Source organism: Leopardus geoffroyi, chromosome B3, assembly GCF_018350155.1.
Source record: "Leopardus geoffroyi isolate Oge1 chromosome B3, O.geoffroyi_Oge1_pat1.0, whole genome shotgun sequence".
Lineage (NCBI taxonomy): Eukaryota > Metazoa > Chordata > Mammalia > Carnivora > Felidae > Leopardus > Leopardus geoffroyi.
In genome coordinates this window covers 41795932-41817038 of record NC_059337.1, presented here as the reverse complement: position 1 = coordinate 41817038, position 21107 = coordinate 41795932, and the positions used below count along the sequence as shown (strand labels likewise).

At 48.0% G+C, this 21107-nt stretch overlaps 2 protein-coding genes across 11 annotated transcripts in view; one reads left to right on the top strand and one right to left on the bottom strand.

Annotated features, from left to right (window-relative positions):
* APH1B (aph-1 homolog B, gamma-secretase subunit) overlaps positions 1-21107 on the top strand; it is a 137959-nt gene that overhangs the window by 64394 nt on the left and 52458 nt on the right. Inside the window, exons 7-8 of one of the 4 annotated variants that reach the window (XR_006704637.1) lie at positions 2607-2684; positions 11151-14467. The exons of 1 other annotated variant lie outside the window; for it this stretch is intronic. The gene's annotated coding sequence lies outside the window, so the exon portion shown is untranslated. Of the gene's footprint in view, positions 1-2606; positions 2685-11150; positions 14468-17915; positions 19615-21107 lie in introns of those variants that run through there. 2 more of the 4 variants (XM_045449485.1, XM_045449484.1) reach the window with 2 other exon arrangements.
* The window catches only part of CA12 (carbonic anhydrase 12), a 50629-nt gene that overhangs the window by 6103 nt on the left and 23419 nt on the right, over positions 1-21107 (bottom strand). For 4 of the 7 annotated variants that reach the window (XM_045449478.1, XM_045449477.1, XM_045449476.1 and 1 more), the window contains exons 3-8: positions 13514-13693; positions 12509-12651; positions 10078-10173; positions 9139-9202; positions 8798-8955; positions 7408-7534 (exon numbers count right to left, since the gene is read on the bottom strand). In XM_045449478.1, the coding sequence (XP_045305434.1) occupies positions 7408-7534; positions 8798-8955; positions 9139-9202; positions 10078-10173; positions 12509-12651; positions 13514-13693 (768 nt within the window). Of the gene's footprint in view, positions 1-5384; positions 6147-7407; positions 7535-8797; positions 8956-9138; positions 9203-10077; positions 10174-12508; positions 12652-13513; positions 13694-21107 lie in introns of those variants that run through there. The other 3 variants (XM_045449480.1, XM_045449482.1, XM_045449481.1) reach the window with 2 other exon arrangements.

Sequence of the window (21107 nt, the reverse complement as noted above, 5' to 3'; positions counted from 1 at the left end):
GCACCCCCAGGGAGCTTGGGGAGCAGAGCCAAGTCTACAGAAGCAAGGCCCCCAGAGATGGGACTTTTCTCAAGAGTCCATGGCCCAAGTTGATATATCTTATCTGGAAGGAAATCTGGCTGCCCTTGGCTGTATTAGGCCCTGTAAACAACAGCCTAATTTAATCCAGGGCTCTAACCAGGATTCCTTGCTCCTGGATGACCACTTGTGAGGGCCTAAATTGCCTTTCTGTGGAAATAATGAAATGAGCAAGCAGCCACAAAGGCAAAGTAAGCCCCGGAGACTGGGACAGATGCTTTTCAGCCAAGACTTTGATGCAGCAAAGACAAAGCGGCCTGACTGAGCAAGTGAAAAGTGTAAGCCACTATGGAAGAGGAATGGTAGTGAGGGTGTCACCTCCCAAGAATTCCACCCCCAGGGGAGCCCAGGGCAGGAAGATGTTGTTGGGATGCTACCCCTGCCAGTTGAGACAGCACCAACCATCCAGGAAGCAGGACTTCTCTGCAGAGCCAGATGAAGTCCACAGGGCTTGGGGCCCCCTGGAAGCAGCTGCTAAAGCATTTGCTAATTAACAGGAGAGGGGAAAGTCAGGGAGACTTTGGGGGCACAGGGAAAATTCTGGGGGCAACTGAAGAAGTAGAGCCCAGAGAGAAAAGCCAAAGCCTGCATCAAGCAGCGCCTGTGTGATGGTGTAGAGAATAGGGAACACAGTTGATGATGGGAGGGACACAGCCAGAGAAATTCATCTGCAGATTAAACAAAGAAATGGATTGGTTTCTATATGGCGACTAACATAGGCAGTTCCCACTGAAGAACAGTGAGACAGGAGAAACAGAGACAGGCTGCTTGACGGAGATGGCCCACAAGAGCTACTGCATGAGAACACGACGAAGGGGCTTCCGAGCTGGTTGGTTAAGAGGGTGCATGCCATACAGATGTGAGAGCTCTCTGCTATCTAGAAAGTGCTCTGGTACGGATCAGGGTGAGCAAAGATAGGGCATTATGACACAGAGAATGAAATCACACAGATACAGAAGAATTCGGTTGTCACATGCCTCCCCCAGGAGGGTACAGATCCCGGAGAAGGCAGACAAGCTGATCGCCACAGGGGCACTGCTACCTGTTGTTGCTGGCTCAGGAGCTGGATCTTCCACTGGTATCTCGCTGGACCGAGGGATGCTGGTTAACTGCTTTTGAGGTCTTCTGAAGCCTCAAGTGCAGACACAGAAAAGCCCAGCAGAAGGAACAAGCCCCTCGTTCACACAGCTTGCCGTTCCTGGAACAACTCTAACATTTTCGAGATCTATTTGCAATTCTGTTTATTCAAACAGAATTTTAAATAAAGAGGAATACAATCCTTATTGTTATTCCTTTCAAAATGTTATTTTAGGGGCGCCTGGGTGGCTCAATCGGTTGAGCATGCAACTCTTGATTTCGGCTCAGGTCATGATCTCACGGTTTGTGGGATCGAGCCCTGTGTCAGGCTCTGTGCTGATAGCATGGAGCCTGCTTGGGATTCTCTCTCCCCCACTCTCACTGCCTCTCCCTCGGTCATGCTTGTTCTCTCTCTCAAAATAAATAAACATTAAAAAAATATTAAAGTATGGACTATTTTGGTAAGTGACATTTTACATAGTTACATACACGTGTATACATATGTATATGCCTCTTTAGCAGTCTCCAGTCTTATAAAAGAGACAAGAAGAGCTTTGGCTTAGCAGGGATTTGATAGTTTAAATACATAAAATCCAGTTTGAGATGATAAAAGCTCTTATTATTATGCTTAATACAAGTCATAGAGTGAAGTAACTGAAATGCTAGTCCTCTCTTTGGATGATGCTTTGGTAAGAAAAGCAAGGAAGATGCCCTCAGTGACTACAGAACATAACTATCTTTGGAGAACATATTTAACTGGAGGACTTTTTTATTGACACTATGGAACCCCAAAAAGAAATAATTTCTACAGATCTGCCAAAAGGATGCCACCACATTACATCAGGGTGCTGGTTTTCTACAACCATGATACGGAGTGAGGGCTTTGCCCTCCAGATGGCAGGATTGTAGGCCCAGGACAGAAAGCCACACATTGCTCTGAGGGGCCTGAATCCCGGGGCAGTAGGCATGGGTTCCCATCCCAGCACTGGGGGTTTAGTGCGCTCCACTCCCTTCAGTGGCCAGACACAGGCTGTCTGTGCTGAAGGAATGGTAGGTGGTGGCACGGGGGCCTCTTACTCCTTTCGGGCCAGAGCAACAGAAAAAGCCTGACAGCATCCCTAGGCGACTCTCTCCTAAGACTTTGAAACTTGACGGCTAAGTTCTGATCTTTAAGGCTTCTTAAACCAATGGATTGGTTTGAATGCCTGTTGGCAACCTGAAACAAAGCAAAAGAAGACTTGAAACTAAAAGGTGACCGCTGGCCAGGCTTATGTTCAAATCATTCTGCAGAGAAGAGCCTGGGGAAGGGAGCGGAAGGGAGCTGGCTTGTTTATATCCTCTCAAACTTGTAATGAGCACCAGGCACGATGCCTGCCACAAAAGTGAGTCCTTGTCCTTAGGGTCTTGGAGTGTGTGGATAATCTAGACATTGTTTTTCTTTTTCTGTACAGCAGTAAATCATTATCCTGCGCTATGCTAAGAACCATAACAGAGATGAACGGGTTGTTCCAGCCGCATTGAAAGAGACTGTAAGTCACCTTCAGGGGAACAGGGAAGATTTCTGGCATGACATTAGAGTGGGGTCGTGAAAGAATTTTCCAGGTGGAAAGCTGAGGCGCATCGCCGGCAAAGGGAGTCGTGTGCAAAAGTAAATCATATGCACATGTAAAAGCCGTGCCTTGCTAAGGGAGGCCCTGCAGGGCGTGGACGGGTGCCAGGAGGAGAAATGCTGGAAAGATAGCTGGGGCCACCTTGCCGTGGGTGGGTCCAGCTTTCTGACTTTCCACCTGGTCTGCCCTGTGCCAGAGGCTTGTTTTTAAGGAGCAAGAGAACATCCACAGTGAGGTTTTTGTTCTCCATAATGCTCGGCTTGGGGTATGCTGAGGAAACATGTGGTGTGTTGAATTGCACTAGATGAAGGGGCTAGGGACTTCGTAGCACATTTGACAACTACTCTTGACTGTTCAGCCCCCTGGATCCAGGGGAATTGGAAGGTGGGAACCCCTCTGTCTTTCATTTGGATGTCTCAGGAGACTTGATGATACTTTCCATCTAATAGTTTTTATTTAAAAATAGGAACTTTTAGAAACAAGAGGTCAATAACCACAAAGCATACAGTCTAGTCTCAAAAAGTAGATAATTAGCCATCTTAGCTTTGTAAGAGTTTTTCCTCTTTTTAAGGGTTTTATAAAACTCCCCAGGTCTCTAAGGGTCAAGCGGATTCTAATCATGCGACTCCACAGATTTAGCATGGGTCAAAGCCCCGCCCCACTACTGTCCAGTGCTCTTGTCTAAGAGTGCCTCAGCTGGCTCTGGGCTCTGCAGTGGGGAACATGCAGTTGCTCAGCGAAAGCCCACTAACGCATGATTATAGAAACTCTTTGGCTTCCCCTTGTCCCTCGAGTGTCCCTTGCCCTGGTATATTAAAAATAGGACTAGATAACATTAGCATTTAGGTTCGATAGGCTCTTGCTTTATTACCCACCACCGTCAGGACCCAGTGTTGCTATCTTTAGCTTGGAAGAGGTCAACGTGAAGGAACTAAGAATCAGGCTCCTGGACTGTAAATCTGCCCATGCCATCTTTCTCCTCCTTCACAGAGGGCATCTGACTCCTGTGAGATCTGGTCTGGCCACAGGATGTCTCCCCCCTCTCTGGGGTCCCACCTTGAGGGCAATGACTCTTGTCTCCCCTCTTCAGCTCAAGTCCTCCATTTGTACCCCTTGGAAGAGGCACTTTCACAAGAGCTTAAAAAAAAAGTGCCTGACGTGACTTTCACCTCTCCATAAAGAGTGGTCATTTTAACTAAAGGCAACAAGAAACAATACACATGAGAGAAAAAATGGTATAAAAGCAAGGGAGAAAAATGATAACGAGTTTCCGAAGCAAATTGCTGCCTCGGAGGCATCTGGAACCCTGATAAAGGGGTTTGTATGCTTCTCTTAAGGGTGGATAGTTCTCACCTGTCCACTTCTCTTGGCCTTGGACATAGCCAATTATACAAAAAGCAGGTATATTCAAATTCTAAAGGAAGGTAAGGAACAGGGTTTCTCTTGAGTTTGGTTGTTCTACCTTAGTAACCCAACAACCTTTCGGTTTCAAGGGTAGCCATCACCAGTTTGAAAATGTCATGCTGTAATAGAGGAAAGACCAGGGCATATGATAGAAAACTCCAGAATCCTGTCATATAAGTGAAAAAAAAAAAAAAAAAAATCAGCATGGGCCTAGGAAATTCATCGTGTAATTCCTGGGTAGTGGTTCTCAATTTTGCCCCTCATGCCCTGGAGACATTTGGCAATGTCTGGAGACATTTTTGTCAGTCATAAGTGGGGGGATGCTATAGGCATCTAGTGGCGAGAGGGCAATGCAATGCATAGCCCCCCAGTGAGAATTATCCAGACCAAAATGTCAATAGCACCAAGGTTAAGAAACCCTGCCCTAGGGCTAAATCATAGACTACCCCTTAAGGACAGATTACTACCTCTTAAGGACAGAAATTAAGTTCTTTATTCCTTTTCTAAGCACAGTTGAGGAAGCATGGTAAAGTTAAATGATTTAGTCCCAGTTGTTCCAATTTGGCTAAACCTCAGAGCCTACTCTCAAAGTCCTTGCACTTTCTCTCCTAGAGGATTTCCTTAACATCACTTTTCTCCTGGCTCAATGTTCCAACTCCATAGTTCCTGTTAATTTCCAGAGAAAGCTCTGAATAAATCAGGCCCTAATTACAAGTTTGCCTTAATGGAAGTTTACAGATAATTCAGCACAATTGCTAAAGGTTCACACTGACACAGGCTCACTCCATAAACCTGAAATGGCATGTTATGGTCTGAGGCCCCTCCAAGTTGGTGTGAGAGCCCTTCATAAATGCAGGTGCCCCCGGGGGGTGAGGTTTGGGGCTTCTCTCCTTTGTGGCCGCCCTCCCCATTGTTCCTTGGGAAACAGCCCCAGTAGCTGCCTATGTCTTCGAGAGTGGGAGGGGACAATTCTAGCCAAGTTTCTATAATCAGCCTCCAAATGAACAGGTTTGCCTTGGACTGCCAGGGTTTCTCCAAGGGGAGAGCTGGGCACAGCCTGCGCTCTTGGAAGCAACAGTTCTGGGTGAGCCGTGCAGGAAGGGCAGTGGCAAAGATGCATTTGGGCTTTGATCTTGATGTCCTGAGCTTGGAGTTGGTCTCCAGGCTTCTGCTAAGAGGCCCCTCAAGCTCCCCAGCCAGACTGGGAGAGTCTACTGAAGCGCTCTGCTACAAGCCTGACTGCACTGCCCACTCTGTGAGGGCCAACTTAGACCTGAGCTGGTCTAAGAAGATGGCTAATTATTCCCAGTGCCATAGTCCATTGTTACAAGTGGAGGTTACTTTGGGATGTCAGACTCAAGTTCCTGTGTGGTTTCTTCTGATCCTCTGTAACTGCCCTCAAACACTGTCCCTGCAACGTAAAGTCAGGATGGGCAGTTGTTAGTATCCGCTTCGAATCCTATAGCATGTTAGCGTTGAAAGGACATTAGCTCACCTTGTCCAACCTATCATTTTATGGCTAAGGAAACCAAGGCCAAAGAAGGGACATGATTTGCTTACATCATACAGCAGGGAGGAAACAAATTGAGGCCTTGAACCTAGGTCTTCTGACTGCAGGGGGAGTCTTTATGACCATATCCCCTGTGACTTATATAGACCAATCCAGAGAAGAGATCTGATTATTATCTTGAATCACAAATAAGATCTACCTTATCTATGTGGGCCAAGTCCCTTATCTCCAGGTAGTTTTTTTGTTTTGTATTTTATTGAAGAGTTGGAGTATTTTCCATTTACCCTTGACTACTACTCCATTTAGAGGAATGGGAAAAGAGAAATTTATATCCAAACTAGATCACAAAGGGATGATCTGTACATTCGAGGCGTTTTCCTAGAAAAGAAGTTGACAGTCATCATCATATACGTTCTCTGTGTTTAAGAAGGACCATTGTTCACAGATGACGTTTTCAGACCAGGAAACTGAGAAAAAGAGAGAAACTACCTTAACCAGTGGTATGTGGCAAGGAGAGCACAAAAGATAAATTCTTGGGCAGGTCTGATTAAGTGATTGACAGGACATAATTCTGATCATATATATGGGTCAGTGCAAAAGGGCATGTTTCTAAAGCTTTCTGGCAAGGGCCCTGAAATACTATCTTCCTATGTTTAAGCTTAGTCAGTGGTAGTTAGAATCTCACACAATAACAAAGGAACAAGAAGGTGAGACAAGGAGAACTGATTCTCGGACAAGTGGGTTAATGGGGTCATCTTTAGATATGAACACCTGGCCCAGTACCATCACAAGTGACATAAGGAGAAAAAGTGGAACTTGCACAGACCTACCTGTTTCTGACCATGAGATTCCCGTGTTGGGAGTGGCCCAAGAGTCTACGGTGAGAAAGTGAACTTGGAGGTTTGAAGAAGGGTGTGGACCCCCAGGGTGCTCTCTTACCTGTTTCCCTGAACCCCCAGCTTCCAACAGTATTGATAGGGGTATTGAACAAGTAAAGATGTTAAATGTCCTTCTGGGGAGTTATGGTTACAGATTTAAGAGGAAGAACGGAGCTTTCATAGCATTAGGAATAAACCAAACTATTCAGCTTCATTCAGTATAGCTCCTGTGTGTCTGTGCTTAGGCAAGCTTAAGGAGATGAGACAAAAAGGCAGTGAATGAAGACGCTTTCTTGCCTGATGGGTCCTGCTACATCAGACCATGAGCTACTTATGCCCACAAATGTGGATTATGCCCACTCTCTGAAAGCTTAACGAAGGAGCATCCCTGGACGTTGGTGATGCTGATGGTGCTATGAATCACCTGGTGAGGCTGAAGATGGGCCTTGATGCCAAGAAAGCCTATGGCAAGACGTTAGGAGTTTGTCTCCTGAAAACAGTCCTACCATGTGTCTTAGGAGACGTAGTTCTCTGACAGAGAGGACCCCAGAACATCCTCTCTTCCCCATCTGTGAGAGACTCCCAGACTTAATGGGGGCTCCGGTCCAGGCACCTAGAAGCCTTGGCTGGTGCTTCCCTGCAAAGGCTCAGGGAAGTCAAGAGCAGTGGAGGGAGACCTCAGTAAACCCACACACAATAGCTTCTTGCATACTTGGTTCCCTTGGCAGCCAGAGTGCTCTGAACCCACCCCCTAAGGGTATCAGTGACAAAGCCCGAGGGTAGGGCACCCAGCTGCAGATAAAATGGGTGTGCTGGCACCATACGCCCCCCACACACCGCGTCTTCTCACCTTGTCGGAAAGAGATATACACCAGCCTCTCGTCAAAGTTCTGGACCCGCCGGAAATTGTTGACCATCTCTCTGGGGGATGGGTCATCCACATGTGTGCAGTACAGAGCAGTCTCCAAAGCTAGCAGCTGCAAGGCAGGAACACACCCCATGGGCAAAGTGATGCTCCCTTGCCTGACCTCAGTGGGGAGGAGAACTCTGGGGCTTGGCAGGAGGCACGTCAGAAAGCAGTGGGAAAGCCAGAGAACTGTTTCCCCTCCCTCGCAGGCGTCTGGTTGCCTGGACACCGGGTCAGCTGGTCTGTCACCACCTCCCAAGGCTTGGGGGGAGTTTACAGCTCTTAGCTGCTGGGTGGTGGAGGGGCTCCTCAGCCTCTCACAGGCCTGATTTGCAACCCGACTCTAAATCAGAGGGGCCTGGGGCTTATTCTGGTGGTCCCATCACAAGGAACAAAAAGAGGGAGGCAAGAGTTTCACAGTTCCTCTGACCACTGGTTCCATGGAATTTTCGTACACCCATATAGATTATATAATCTGTTTCCAAGGCAGCTTCTAGGTTACTGCTTCCCTGAACATTTCATCTCTTGATTCATCACATCTCTATTCCTGTCCGCCCACCTGCTGCCATTTATCTACATTACTCAGATCAGTAGCTCATAGTAAAAAGAACGACCAACAGTGAGGGCCTTACTGGTCAGGAAGAGGGGTTGGGGGTGGGACGGGCCATGAGCCAGTGTGCAGCACTGCCCCTGGCCCTGCCTCCTGGACAGTCAGTTTTCTTCTTGATGAATTTCAACTGTGGAGTAGGGGATGGACAGCGACCAGCAACCCCAATCTGACTTTGGGACTTTGTCTCCAACCAGCAGGCGACCCCACAAGCTCCCTCAACTGTCTATCCCTCACTTTCATCATCTGTAAGATGAAAGGTTGGAGATGATCGCTGAGGCTTCTGTCCCCCAGTTTTGCACTAGACTTTGAGCTTCTTGAGAACAGAGTCCATTGCCTACTCACTGCCGCGGTCCCAGCGCTCTGGTTGGTTAAACCATCGAAACTGGGTCTGTCTGTCTTCTGCCCTGTAAAGGAACCATGCTCGCTCCACCATGGAGGCAAACACTATGCAGCCACTGAGGGGTATATTAGGAAATGCAGCCTAACGACTTGCTTGTAAGGAATTGTGGAGATGGGTTCATTTTTCAAGCTTGACTTGATAACTCTGTTTTTGAAGCTCAGCCTGTAATTTTTGCAGTGCGTCCAGGAACCCGCACTATTTGGAGAGGTTTTGCACAGCTGTCAGTGAAACTCTAAGTGAGGAAATCAAGTTGTTATGATATTGGGTGATGGTAGAGACAGAGGTGCCACATGGCCTCTGACTCAGAAGAGCACGACAGTTACCTGCTCCTGGGAAATTTGCACAGGGTTCCGGAAAACCGTCCAGAGCACTGTGGGGTGGCAAGGAGGTGTGGTCAGGGAGCCTTTGTAGCGGTAGTATTCGTCAGGCCTCTCAGGAAGCAGCTCTTCAATGCTAAAACCCGGAATGAGCACTTCTTGGCCTGGAGAGACATATTGGGGAGATGGTGTCCGCCTTTCTCCCCATGGCAGAGGTGCTGCTGGGCATGCGACTGAGCCTAGAAATGTGAACAGCACCTGCCCCCTGCATTCATTTTTCTTCAGGTCACATGGGGGTGACTGTATTCTCCTCTCTAGGGGTAGATCAGCATCCAAGAACCCCTTACCTTTGTATTTGACATCTTGAAGGTGCCTGAAGATCTTGTCATAAGATGGATTGAAGGAACCCATCTGCAACATAGATGGGGCAGGTTGAACTAGGACAGAATTATATAGGCTGAGCCTGGTGTAACAGTTGTTAATGGAAGGACTCGAGTAGGGGTATATAGTCACCACTGCCAAGGTCCTCCCTGAAGGATTCACTTTACTAGGACAATTATGAAGGATCGCTAGCCTGTTACAGAGTGAGGGTGATGGTCCTGTCCTCTTGCATCTCAGACGCGAGGCACTGAGCCCTCAGGGCACTGGGGCTTGAGCGTAGCGAGGCAAAGAATATAGCCTGCGCTCCTGGCGATCAGGCTTTGAGTCTGAAAGCCACAACTAGCATGTTTTCTAACCAGAACTCAAGGGAGATGTAGTACGTACAAGCCAAGTCAGGCAAGTAAGCATGTCGAAAAACGAGGTACTTGTCTTATTAGGGAGATACATGCAAGCGAATCAGGAAACATTCCCATTTGGGGGATTAAGGAAAGAGTTCACTCCAGGGTCCATATAAAGACTGCAACTTGGATGTTAGGAGTTGTGTAAGGGATTCGACACCTGATGAGGCAGCGCTGAAGGATCCCCACCCCCCAACCCCATACACACAGGGCCTGCCTCGCTGGACAATTCCAAGCTTTATACAATAGGGCTAGCAACTAGGGCTCATTTTCTCCAGTCTTCCAAAGGACATGCCCATTTCTGCTGCCCAGCTACACAAAGTGCTGCCTCCTGGCCAAAAGACAAGGTCCCCTGTGGGGGCATACCTCTGGCTCTAGAGGCAAGACACAGCCAAAATGAGAGTGAGCCACACACATCCAACGGACAGGCAATTCAGGGACCAAATGCCGAATGTGATACCATCCTGGCTTCAAATTTCATGTAAAACCCCTTTCAACATCTCTTACCTCTATGAGAACAGCTAGGACGGCGAGGCCTTCTGACTTGTTACTGGCGGTGCTGGTGTTGGCATACAGGTCCGAGTTATAATGGACAATATGCAGCTGCAGTGGAAGGAAAGCTGCTCACCACGGGTGGGCGACTCATGGGAACCTTTTGCTTTTGCAGGGGGAGGACACATATTTATCCCTCCGGTGGAAAAAGAAATCACAGCCCGGCTTTTACACGGATTTAATCAGCCATATTTCAAGAGGCCAAAAAAACAAGGACGTTACTCTCTGAATGTAGATTCTTAGCATTCACAAAAAAATTCTAAGCTCATTTTTTCAAAGCAGGAATTACTTGCGACTATTAAAGTGAGGGAAAGAGAACGTTCTGAGAAATCTTGGGTTTCAAAAGTCTAGGTAACTGGGACGCCCAGGTGGCTCAGTCGGTTAAGCGTTTGACTTGATTTCGGCTAAGGTCTCACGGTTGTGAGATTGAGCCTCGAGTCCAGCTCTGGACTGAGCGAGGAGCCTGCTTGAGATTCTTTCTCCCTCTCCCTCTGCGCTACCCGCCCCCCCAACATTGCATGCACACATGCTCTTTCTCTCTCTCTCTCAAAAAAAATAAATAATTAAAATGTCTAGGTAAGCATTAAGGTATTGTTATGATAAATTCTGACAATAGGTTGGACCTAGTTTTTAATCCAAAATGTGGTGTCTGTCACTTGTCCTCCAAAAAACTATATTAGTAGATACATCTATATATGTGACATGCATTTTCGTTGAGTCTTTGCCTCTTGAGACTGTGACACGCTGAGATTTTCTCTTTGTTCATCTCTTTCTCCGTCTTACATGGTCGTAAATAGAATTCAAGCAGATTTTACTGAATACGGCTTAATGTTCCCCACCTTTCAAGTGGCCCTTTCTAATTTTCACAAGTGACATGACATCATTTCTTTTTTTAAGTAGTCCTTGCTACGAAGGATGTAGCCTGCCGCCTTGCCCCCCCACCACGTTAGCTTGGCACAGCCTTGAGAAATGGGGGATTCTGTATGGCTGACACCTTGTAGGTCCTAGATCCGTATTTCTTTTTACAGCTGCCCTTTGAGCATGCGGTCTGCTTCAGCACTTTTCTTACTGTGTTCAGATTAAACGGAGAGGAACAGAATTCCCTGCTAAAGAGATGAAGAGACTCTTCTCTATAGGACCCAATCCACAAGAATTGTGCACTTTCAAGGACCCTCCACAGGGAATCTGCCACTTTCGGGTCACCTTGAAGTATTTTCTCTATTAGAGACATTTATGGCCCATCTTCACCAGGCCCTTGGTGATGATGTGGCTTCATGGCAGAAAATATAATAATGAGAAATCCATTTAAATGCCCACACTCTCCCAGCCTACACCCTAACTCCTTCTTTATTCCCCGTGTGTAGGTAGAAGCCTCCACATTGCAATTAGCCTGAAAGAAATTGAAGTCCTGGGGTTTCAGAGATGGGCCTGGTTTGAAATGCGTGCCCCTCCAAGAGTGCTGTCCTATTGGGCCAGAATTATAGCCCCTCCACACGTGTAACTCTACCTATAATTAGCCTGAGACATTAAGCAGTTCAGCAGTTAAGAACAGAGGAGAATGGTCATGTCATTATTTACCTTGGGCTCCACTGGCTGATCAGTAGCATTTATCTCCTTGTATTTATTGCCGTGTAAACAGTCAGAGCCACACCCCCAAGTTCTGTCCTCTGGGAGCTCTTAAGTGGAGCATCTCAAGCACCCCCACCGTACCCCTGCACACCTATAGTGCAGGAACAATGCTCCACTCCTTCCGTTTCCTCTGGGCATTTTGGGGTAGTGCCTCAGAACGACACAACACAATGTTGTGCCGACATCCCAGACTATCCTCTTTGACTCTCTCATTGCCGTGATGTCCCGTGAATTATAATGCCAGTCTTCCCTTGGCTTGTGGCCCTGGGCCCCAAGGTTCCAAGCACAAGCCATGCCCAGGAAAAGGAAAGCTGGAGTGGGAAAGGCCTGTGCAAACAGCACGGCTTGTGAAGAAAGATGGAGAAGTTGGGGGAAGCAATTAGCCCAGTAGGATTCAGCAGCGAGATACGATACGTCAGCGAGACAAGCCAGTGGGATCCCGATCTGTGCAGGCAGAAGAGCGATGCCGACAAAAGGGGCATGTGTGCCCCACTGTGCCACCCCGGGAGCATTGCCTTCTGAGCGGCGCCACTCAGTAAAGACAGAGACAAACTCCGTACGTTCAGGAGGAAGGGGACCAGGGCACCGCGGAAGAACTGCGGGGGGATGGGAGTGGCTCTGCCTTCCCTAAGTGGGTGTGTGGAGCCTGAAGGCAGCCCTTGCTTGCACTCTGATCTTCGCTGCACACCAGCCAGGTGGAAGGGTGCCAGACCACCCACCTCCAGGCAGCCTCTGCCGGCCTGCCCGCTCCACTCACCTCAGCAGCAAAGTGCTTCCCACCGACAGTGTGCTCGGAGCCGTGAGGGTCATTCTGGTTCCCCCAGTGCAGGTGCAGCTGGGCGGCACTGTAGCGGGACCGGAGGCCCTGGATGTGCATGTCCGAGGGCAGGTTCAGCCTCACTGTGGGGAGTGGAGCCTTCAGAGCCCTGGCCAGCTGAGCACTGCCTGAGAGCAGTTAGCGATGCGACACCGGCCCGGGGCCCAGACAGGAGGCATGGTGGATGCAGTGAGTGGAGACACAGCCTGGGGCTCAGAAACCTGGGCTCTTCTCCTGAAAATGTCCCCATTTCCCTAAAGCAATTCTAGTCGCACCAGCCCCTTCTAAGCTCCCCTGGGAAAAGAATGGCAAGAGCACTAATACTGGATGGGTGGGTGTGTTTTTACATATCTACGTATTACACACCCAGCTATCAAGATAGAACCTTTAATGAAGTATCTTCCAAGCCGTAGAATAATATAATAGCAACAATAATAATTGCTATTTGTGAAGCATCTTCTGTATTCCAGATCCCCAACATACATAATCTCTAGTCTTTCCGCAGTACCCATCAATATGCCCATTTTCCACATGAAAGCTCAAGGAGGTTAATATTCTTACCCAGAGTCTCATGAGTCATAAGTAGTCAAGCCAGGATTCAAATCCAGGTTGGTCTGACTCCAAAGCCTGGGCGACCCCACAGTGAGTTGCGTGGCTCCTGGAGTGTTTGCGCCAGGGAGCCCAAGGGCTCAAGCCTGTCCCCCGCCTCCCCCCCCCCCCCCGCCACCCCTTCCCAAGAAATGTGCTTCTTATGCGAGGCGCTGCCCTTCCAGCATCCCCCCCAGTGAGTGGTCCAGGCATCTCTCATCCCTCCCCCCTCCCACCGCCCCTTCTCCTGGGGGCTGTACTTCAGTGCACCCCCCTCCCTGCCAGGCGCAAGAGAGCGGGCCAAGGAGCTGAGGGGAGCTCAGACATCCCCTTGCAGTCCTCAGAGGTCTCTCTCACCTGAATGGCCATCGTTGGTCAGGAGAAACTGCTCGTTGGCAGAAACATTGTAGCCTTGGAACCCAAGGGGCACAAGGCTGGCGTCGTACTGGAGGATGTCACTGTGCAGGTCTATTGGGGACTGCAGCACGCCCCCACATGATGGGTACTTCTTGGACCAGCTCTTCTCCCCATCTGGACCTGACAGGGGAGATTCCGGCCCTAAAGTTAGTCCATTTCCCACACAACTGTTTTCCTCACTTTCTAATTCTGTGTCCAATACAATCACTCCTTTTCTCCTCTTAATCCCCAGAGGTATATTCTTCGAGGCCCAGAAATCTCAGCCTCCTGCCATTTGTCCTTGAAGGGAGATGGGGATAGAAGGACTAGAGCAGCCCCATGCCACGGAATAGGGCCCACCAAGCTCTGTTTTCATTGCTCATATTTTGGCACAGTACACATCCTTTCCATGTGAGGACCTGTTGATATTCAGCAATTTAGCCTCTGTTTATGGAGCACCTATTACGAGCAGGAATTACTCAGGGTCTTGGGGCCACCAGGTTGAACACAACCATAGGGCCCTGCTTGCCCAAGCTTGCATCCTCTGGGATGCTCCAGGCTGGAAAAAGTGGTGTCTTACTGACCACAGCTCCAGGGAAGTCTTCAGGGCTCGTGGATTTATAGATATGACCTTCCTGATAGGAAACCTTTGAGGACATTGACTCTTGATAGCCACATCCAGAGCAAGTGTAAAACCCCATCTGATAGGGATGCTTGAAAAATTCCAAGTAATTAGGGGATCACAGAGCTAAGTGCACAGTGTACCCTGAGAGAGTGTGACAACACTACAAACTAATGACAAACGATCAGTGAGGAGGAAGATACTTAAAAATAAATCCTCCAGGGCTCAGGTTTCTTGCTAACTACCAGGTGATTGTCCTTCCTCTGGAAATGGAAATAAACAATCCAATCCCATGTTCAGATAAACTTTCTTACTCCCACAGGGAAAAATCTTTAAAGAATGTAAAGCTGTGTTTAAAAGATTATCTCCCGTGGTAATTAAATGGATTTTCAGGCTGAGGTTTCTCCAGAAAAGCGAATAATTGGCATGTCATGGCTCGTTAGGGTAAAACCATTGTGCCCTGTGGGCTCTGTCTGAGCTGGGGACCACGCTTTGCCATCTGGGGTCCATTCATCAGTATTTTGGCACCAGGAATGATGTTAACTGGAGCAGAGGGGAACGGAACTCCGCTTCCAGGAAGCCTTCCATAGACAGCGGCACCATTTCACAAGAGTGTACGTGTGTATTCTGGTTCCCTACCCCTTGTTCTCTAACTAGGGGACTTCATCTGAGAGTAAGGAGAGTCTAAAGAAAAACTTGGGTGCCCGCGTTCATTTAAAATGCTATGAGGAATTGATCCGAGGTCTGGACACGCAGTGGAACCCTGCTAATTTTTCCGACTGTCAACCTTTGGATCGACCTTTTGGGAAATGTTAGGGCTTGAAGGGATTTCACCATCTCCTGTCCAACCTTCCAACAGACACCAGTTTCCTCACTTGCACAAGCCAGTCAGAGTCTTCACTGAGATATATTTTAATTTCCCAGACCTCAGAGCCCTGGACTCAAAAGCAACTCACACCAAGATGGCAGAGGGAGAGGGAGGCCGGAGGACATCAAAGTTGTCACTCCATGGGGCAAACTGGAGTAAAAGTAAGACCGTTACTCAGCTGAGGGCAAATCCAAATTCCTTAGGGACAGTTGGAAGCATAGATGAAGCAATCATGGGGACCCTTCGAAACCCTCGGGTCGGGAAGAGGTACAGCTACCGGGTGGCAAGCCTTCTGGAGTGAGGCCGCCAGCCTTTTCTCTGATCACAACATCGTCTGGACCCACAGCCAGCGTGGCAGAAGCTGCCAGCCAGGCACGAATGGAAAAACTCAGTGAGTAAAGAGGCGTAGCGATGAGACGATTTCTCCTTGCCCACATGACTGAAGGGAACTGGGTGAGAAGGACTTTCTCTTCCCAGAGCAGAGGTTCCAAAAGGTGTCATGAAGAGAGCCTTCTAGTGATAACTAAACCAAGAGCTCCTGGGGGACAGGGACATCTCTTGTTCATCTCTGTGAACTCATGCTGTGATTAGGGTCCCATGCATAACAGGCATTTAGTAAACAGCTTCCCAAAGAATAAAAGACCCCAAAGAACAGAGAGCTTGGGAAAAGGTTGTCAGGAGGAACTTTTCCTTTTCATTGCACCCTAAATACTCTTTGTTGGAAGTCACACTGAATTAGGTATTTGGGGGCAGAAAGACTAGGGATATAAAAGGCAACAGAGTCTGTGTTGGCAAAACCTCCCGAGGAAAGAAAAGCAACTGCACAGGACCAGAAGAGTCCAGAAAACAAGATTTCAGCGCCAGCTGTCCCAGCACCTCAGTGAGTGACCTTGAGCAAGTCACATGCGCTGCCTGAGTCTCCTTTACCCTCCTACAAATGAGAGGATTGAACGCTGCGTTCTGGAAGTTCCATTCTGGCTCTCAGCTCCGAGACTGATTGAGATTACTAGGACTAAGCACCTCCACCCTCGGTGTCAGGCAGGTTTGAACGGGTTGGAGACGGTTGCTCATGCCAAGGCAGCTCCTGGGCATGTGACAAGGTGCCCAGTGGGGAGCGGCGGTGAGGCTGAGCGCAGGGCGCTGCTGCTCCGAGGTCTGGCTGGAAAGCCATCTGCATCAGGAACTTGCCACAGGTGTTGGCTGCCGTCCACAGGGGGCCTCGTCTTTGAGCCCCACTCACAGGCACTTTTAGGGGCAACAGGGTCTAGTAGAAAAGGCTACTCTACCCCTCCTGCCTTGTTATTATTTTTAGTAGTTTTGGTTGTTACATCTCTAAACTCTATAGGATCCGAAAGGCAAGAATTGCCCCCATTTTACAGATGAAGAATTGCCCCCATTTTACAGATGAATTTGCCCTAAGTTAGACTTGGGCTCAGGTAACAGAGTTACCTTGCCTGGGTGCCAGGACCTCCATGCCCTTCTGTTTTAGTATGTACCCAGGAGATTTGGTGCATGCCTGTTTCCCCCCTCTCCTGTGCTCGCCATGCAGGTAAGCATCATGTCATGTTCACCTGGCATGGAGCAGGCCCTTACTTGTTTACTGAGCTGGATTCTGATGCTAATTTTGTGCTTGTTCCTCTCCAGGGAATCATGCACCTATGAATGCCCCTAGCTTCCCTTTTACCCCGTATAATTTTTTTTTCCCATTAAAAAGAAAAGAAGAAACTTCTGTCCTTTGCTCAGGTTCAAAATTTACCCTCCTAGCTTCCTCGTTTACCTGCCTGAGGGTTCGTTCTGTTTGGGGGCCACTCACTGAGAACAAAATCTGGTTGCTGCCCTGGAGCCTGGGAGATGGTCTGCCAAGTATGGGGCTTCACCACAGTTCATAGGACCCTCCACCAGCACGTGGCAGCCAGTGTCCCCTTCTTGCACATCTGGGGACACTGTCAGAGCGGCCTCCCATCGTTGTGGCTTGTGAGTGAGACAGGGGTGAGGTGCTGTGTGGGTGGACACCAGGGCAGCCGGTATCAGGGCTGGGGGTGTTGTCAGTAGACCTCTCTCTGTCCCCCACCCCTGGCCTCCGCCTGGGCAGTTTGTGACTTGTTGCAGAGGCAATGCTGGCTTTTTACAGGCAGCTCCAGCCCGGGCTGTGGTTTTTCAACTTGGCCACGATTTTCACACTCATGCCAAGTGCTCTGGTGCCAGAAAACCGCCCTTGGGATGGACTCTTCCAAAAGAAGCATTTATTTCCAACTATCAGAAAAATGCGACTTTTCTCATCTGAGTTTTGACTTTGCCTTTTCAGTTAGTTGGATTCCTCACATGATCCTGATAAAGGAGATCGTGTGTATCTCCCAGTTTGTTTTTCCAAATAAAGTCCCGGCATTATTTCTTTTCCAGCACATGTTTTTCTGCTTTAGGCAAAACAGAAGTGGACCTCATTTTTGTTTTGAAATGTGACAAGAGATTAACATGGCACAGCTCAGAATGCCTCTCGTGATCTCTGAGTGGGAATTATGAAGCCCAGGGTCCAAGATTTGATGCCCAAGGACCAGAATTTTTTTCCATGGAGAATTTCAAATACATACAACGAGGGAGAGGGGAGCACAGTGAAACTCCGTGTCCCCCAGCTTCGACAACTAACAATTTGCAGAAACAAATCGCACCCACTCCCCCCATCCCTGGATAATTTTGAAACAAATCCATTTGTGTTTTTTCTGTACATATTTCAGTATGTGTCTCTAAAACACAAGGACTCAAAACCACAAGACCGTTACCACACTTCCAGAGTGAACGACTCCTTAATGTAATCAAATCTAGTCAGAACTCAGTTTTCCAGTTATCTCCTAACTGCTGAATGGTTTATTTGTAAGCTTCGGGGTTGAAGTGCGGTCCACAAACTGCAGTTAATCAACCTGTGATGGCCTGGATCTCAATTCGATGGTGTGATGCCTCATCAGAGAACAACTGGCCCCACTCTTCCAAGGCTCCAGATCTCAGAGCCAAGCTGGCTGTGTCCATCCTGTGCCCTCACTTGGTCATGGAATCAGACAGAAACTGTTACCACCACCGTCTCCACCACCCTGGGGTAAGCCCTCATCATGTCCACCGTCAAGGCTTCCTGCAGAGTTCCGTGCCTCAGCCTCTCCTGTTAGCTGCCAGGCTCCTTTCTCTCGTAACCGCGTTTAACCAGACTAACCAGACGTTGCCCTGCCTCTGTGGCGCCGCCCCTCCACCCCACCCCCCTTCTCCAGAGCACGCCCACTCCACCCAACAGATCAGAGCAGAGCCATAGCCATCTTTCAAGGCCTGTCGAGGCCTTCGGTGGCCCTCACACCCTCCCCCGCCAGCCCCCATGATCAGGCCGGCTTCCCCATCCTCAGAACAAGCTATGAACTAACTCAACCTTCCCATATGTTCTTATGCTAAAAAATGTGCTTAAAATGCCACCTTCTTTCCTCTTTGCCTTTCTGAATCTTGTTCACTCTTCGAAGTCCAGCTCAAGTCCTGCCAAAACTACTTCCAGGGCTTTCTCCCTGCCCCGGGACTCCTTGGCCAGCCTGCTAGGGGTTCACACGGTGGTACAGTGATATGAATACTCACTAAAGTCTCATGTGTGACTGCTGTCTCCAGACTAGCACACGAACCTGCTCCAGACTGGAACTCTGTCTACAAATTTCACAGTCCTTCTGAAGACTAGAGCTTTTTGTCACGTCCCTCCCCCATGTCTGATATAGCAACACTTACTAAACACTTAATAAATTGATTTGGGGGATTTCTTAAGCTCATTTCAGAAATCTAGCCATAAAAAGTTGAGAGAAGACTCTGTGTGTGTGTGTGTGTGTGTGTGTGTGTGTGTGTGTACATGGGCATGCGCACATGGTTATAGGAAGATGAGGATAACAAGAAGGGTTTTGTTCTTAATAGACAGACTTAAGCATACTTCCATACAGAATGGAAAGGGGAGTAGAGAAGGAGAGTTGGATCCAGGAGAGTTGGATCCAGAAAGAGGAACCTATGGATGGAATGTGGCTCTGAGAAGACAGCGGGTTGGGGAGGGTCCAGCCAGCAGAGCACAAATTGACTCCAGGCTGAAGGAGGCACTCAGTAAGTATTCAGCAGATGAATCAGAGCAGGACACTGAAGGCTGCCTGGAAGTGAAACCCATAGACTGAAAACCTAGGCAGAAATCCAGGAGCTCAGCGGGCCCGCCATGCTGATCAGAGGGGATTGGCTATGGGAAGACAAACTTTCTCCACATTCTGCAGTATATGCAACCAAAGTGCGCCAGTGAGCCTAAACAAGTCAGTGTGATTTTTTTGATGAACTTATATTTTGATATTTTCTTAATACATCTTGTGTCTTGTTTTAAAACTTAATTACAGAGAACTTCAAAGCAGGTGCAAAGGTACCATATAATGTACCCATCTGTCAATCCATGATTAGTTTAGTTTTTGTCTGGCCCCCCACCACTGGATTACTTTGAAGAAAATCTGTGGATGCTTATCTAAACATAAGGAGTCTTGGGGCGCCTGGGTGGCTTGGTCGGTTAAGCGTCCAACTTCGGCTTAGGTCATCATCTCAGGGTCCATGAGTTCGAGCCCCGCGTCGGGCTCTGTGCTGACCGCTCAGAGCCTGGAGCCTGTTTCAGATTCTGTGTCTCCCTCTCTCTCTGCCCCTCCCCTGTTCATGCTCTGTCTCTCTCTGTCTCAAAAATAAATAAACGCTAAAAAAAAAATTAAAGATAAGGAGTCTTAAAAAATAACCACAATATTGTTTTCACATCCAAAAACTGTTGGCAGTAATGCCTTAATGTCATCAGATATCCAGAGACTGTTCTGGTTTCCGCAATTGTCACATAAGTTCATTGAACAGTTTGTTTGAGTCAGGGTCCAGGTAAGGTTCATGGATTATGACTGGTTAATATGGCTCTAGGTTTCTCTTTAATGGCTTTAGATCTCTCTTTCCTGCCCCCCCTTCATCTCTTCCCAATATGGGTGTATTTACTCTGTACATATATGAGGCATGTCTTTGCCTCAAGCAAATAATAATTTATGCAAGTAAATGGAGGATAATTTTATTATTTTATAACCTGTTTGCAGACGTGGTATGGGGTAAGTAAAAACTTTATGGGTTGAGTAATTTCTTATATTTTTATGCCTGGTACATATACTGTAATAATAAAAGCACGGAGAGCGCCTTCGAAGATGAGAACTATGTAGTTACTGCTACAATCGGATTCCGGTTTCTCACCGATTATTCTCTCTCCCTGACTGTACATCCTATGTGCTCAAGAATAATAAAAATTTTAATAAAAACATTGTCTGTAACTTGCACTGTATCTGATGAGTCTGGACAAAAACCAAAATGCATTCATTGTCATCCTATTTTGAGGTTTGTCTTTGAGCCTCCCTTAAGTCGGTCCCTCAGATCCACCTGCTGCCCCTGACATTTCTTCATGGTCATCCTCTCTGAGGTAGACTCATCTCCGTGTCTCTGTGAACCCTTGTGCAGGCAGCTGCCTGGGAAGCCAGTCCTGTGCCACAGGCTCCAGGGCGTGTCTCTTCAGCGTGACTGCCGAAACACAAAGTCAGATCAAAACTGTGCCAACCGATAAAACCATCGTGGGAAGGTTTACAAGGTCTACATATTATGGATGTTGACATGCCTTTTTTTCAACCAATAGTCAAAGTTTCAGTGCAATAAAAGCTTTCGGTCAGTCCCCCAAAGGATCTGACTATATAATGAAAATGGACCTAGTCCTGGCATGTATATACTTAAGTGATCACAGATTGTGTATCAAGTTTGAATACATTTAATGAGATTGATCATGTTTGCAATTAAAAATGGGTATTCAAATGTTGAATAGAGGAGGGAATTGCTACTCTCCTTGGAATGCTACTTAATTTTGAAGTTCATTCATTCATTTCTCCAACAAATGTGCCTACTATGTGCCCGACACTGTATTGGGTACTGAAGATGCAATGGAGAACAAAACAGACGTGGTCTCTGTCCTCATGGAGCATCCATTCCAGAGGAAGAGTCTGATAATAAAGTGCAAATAG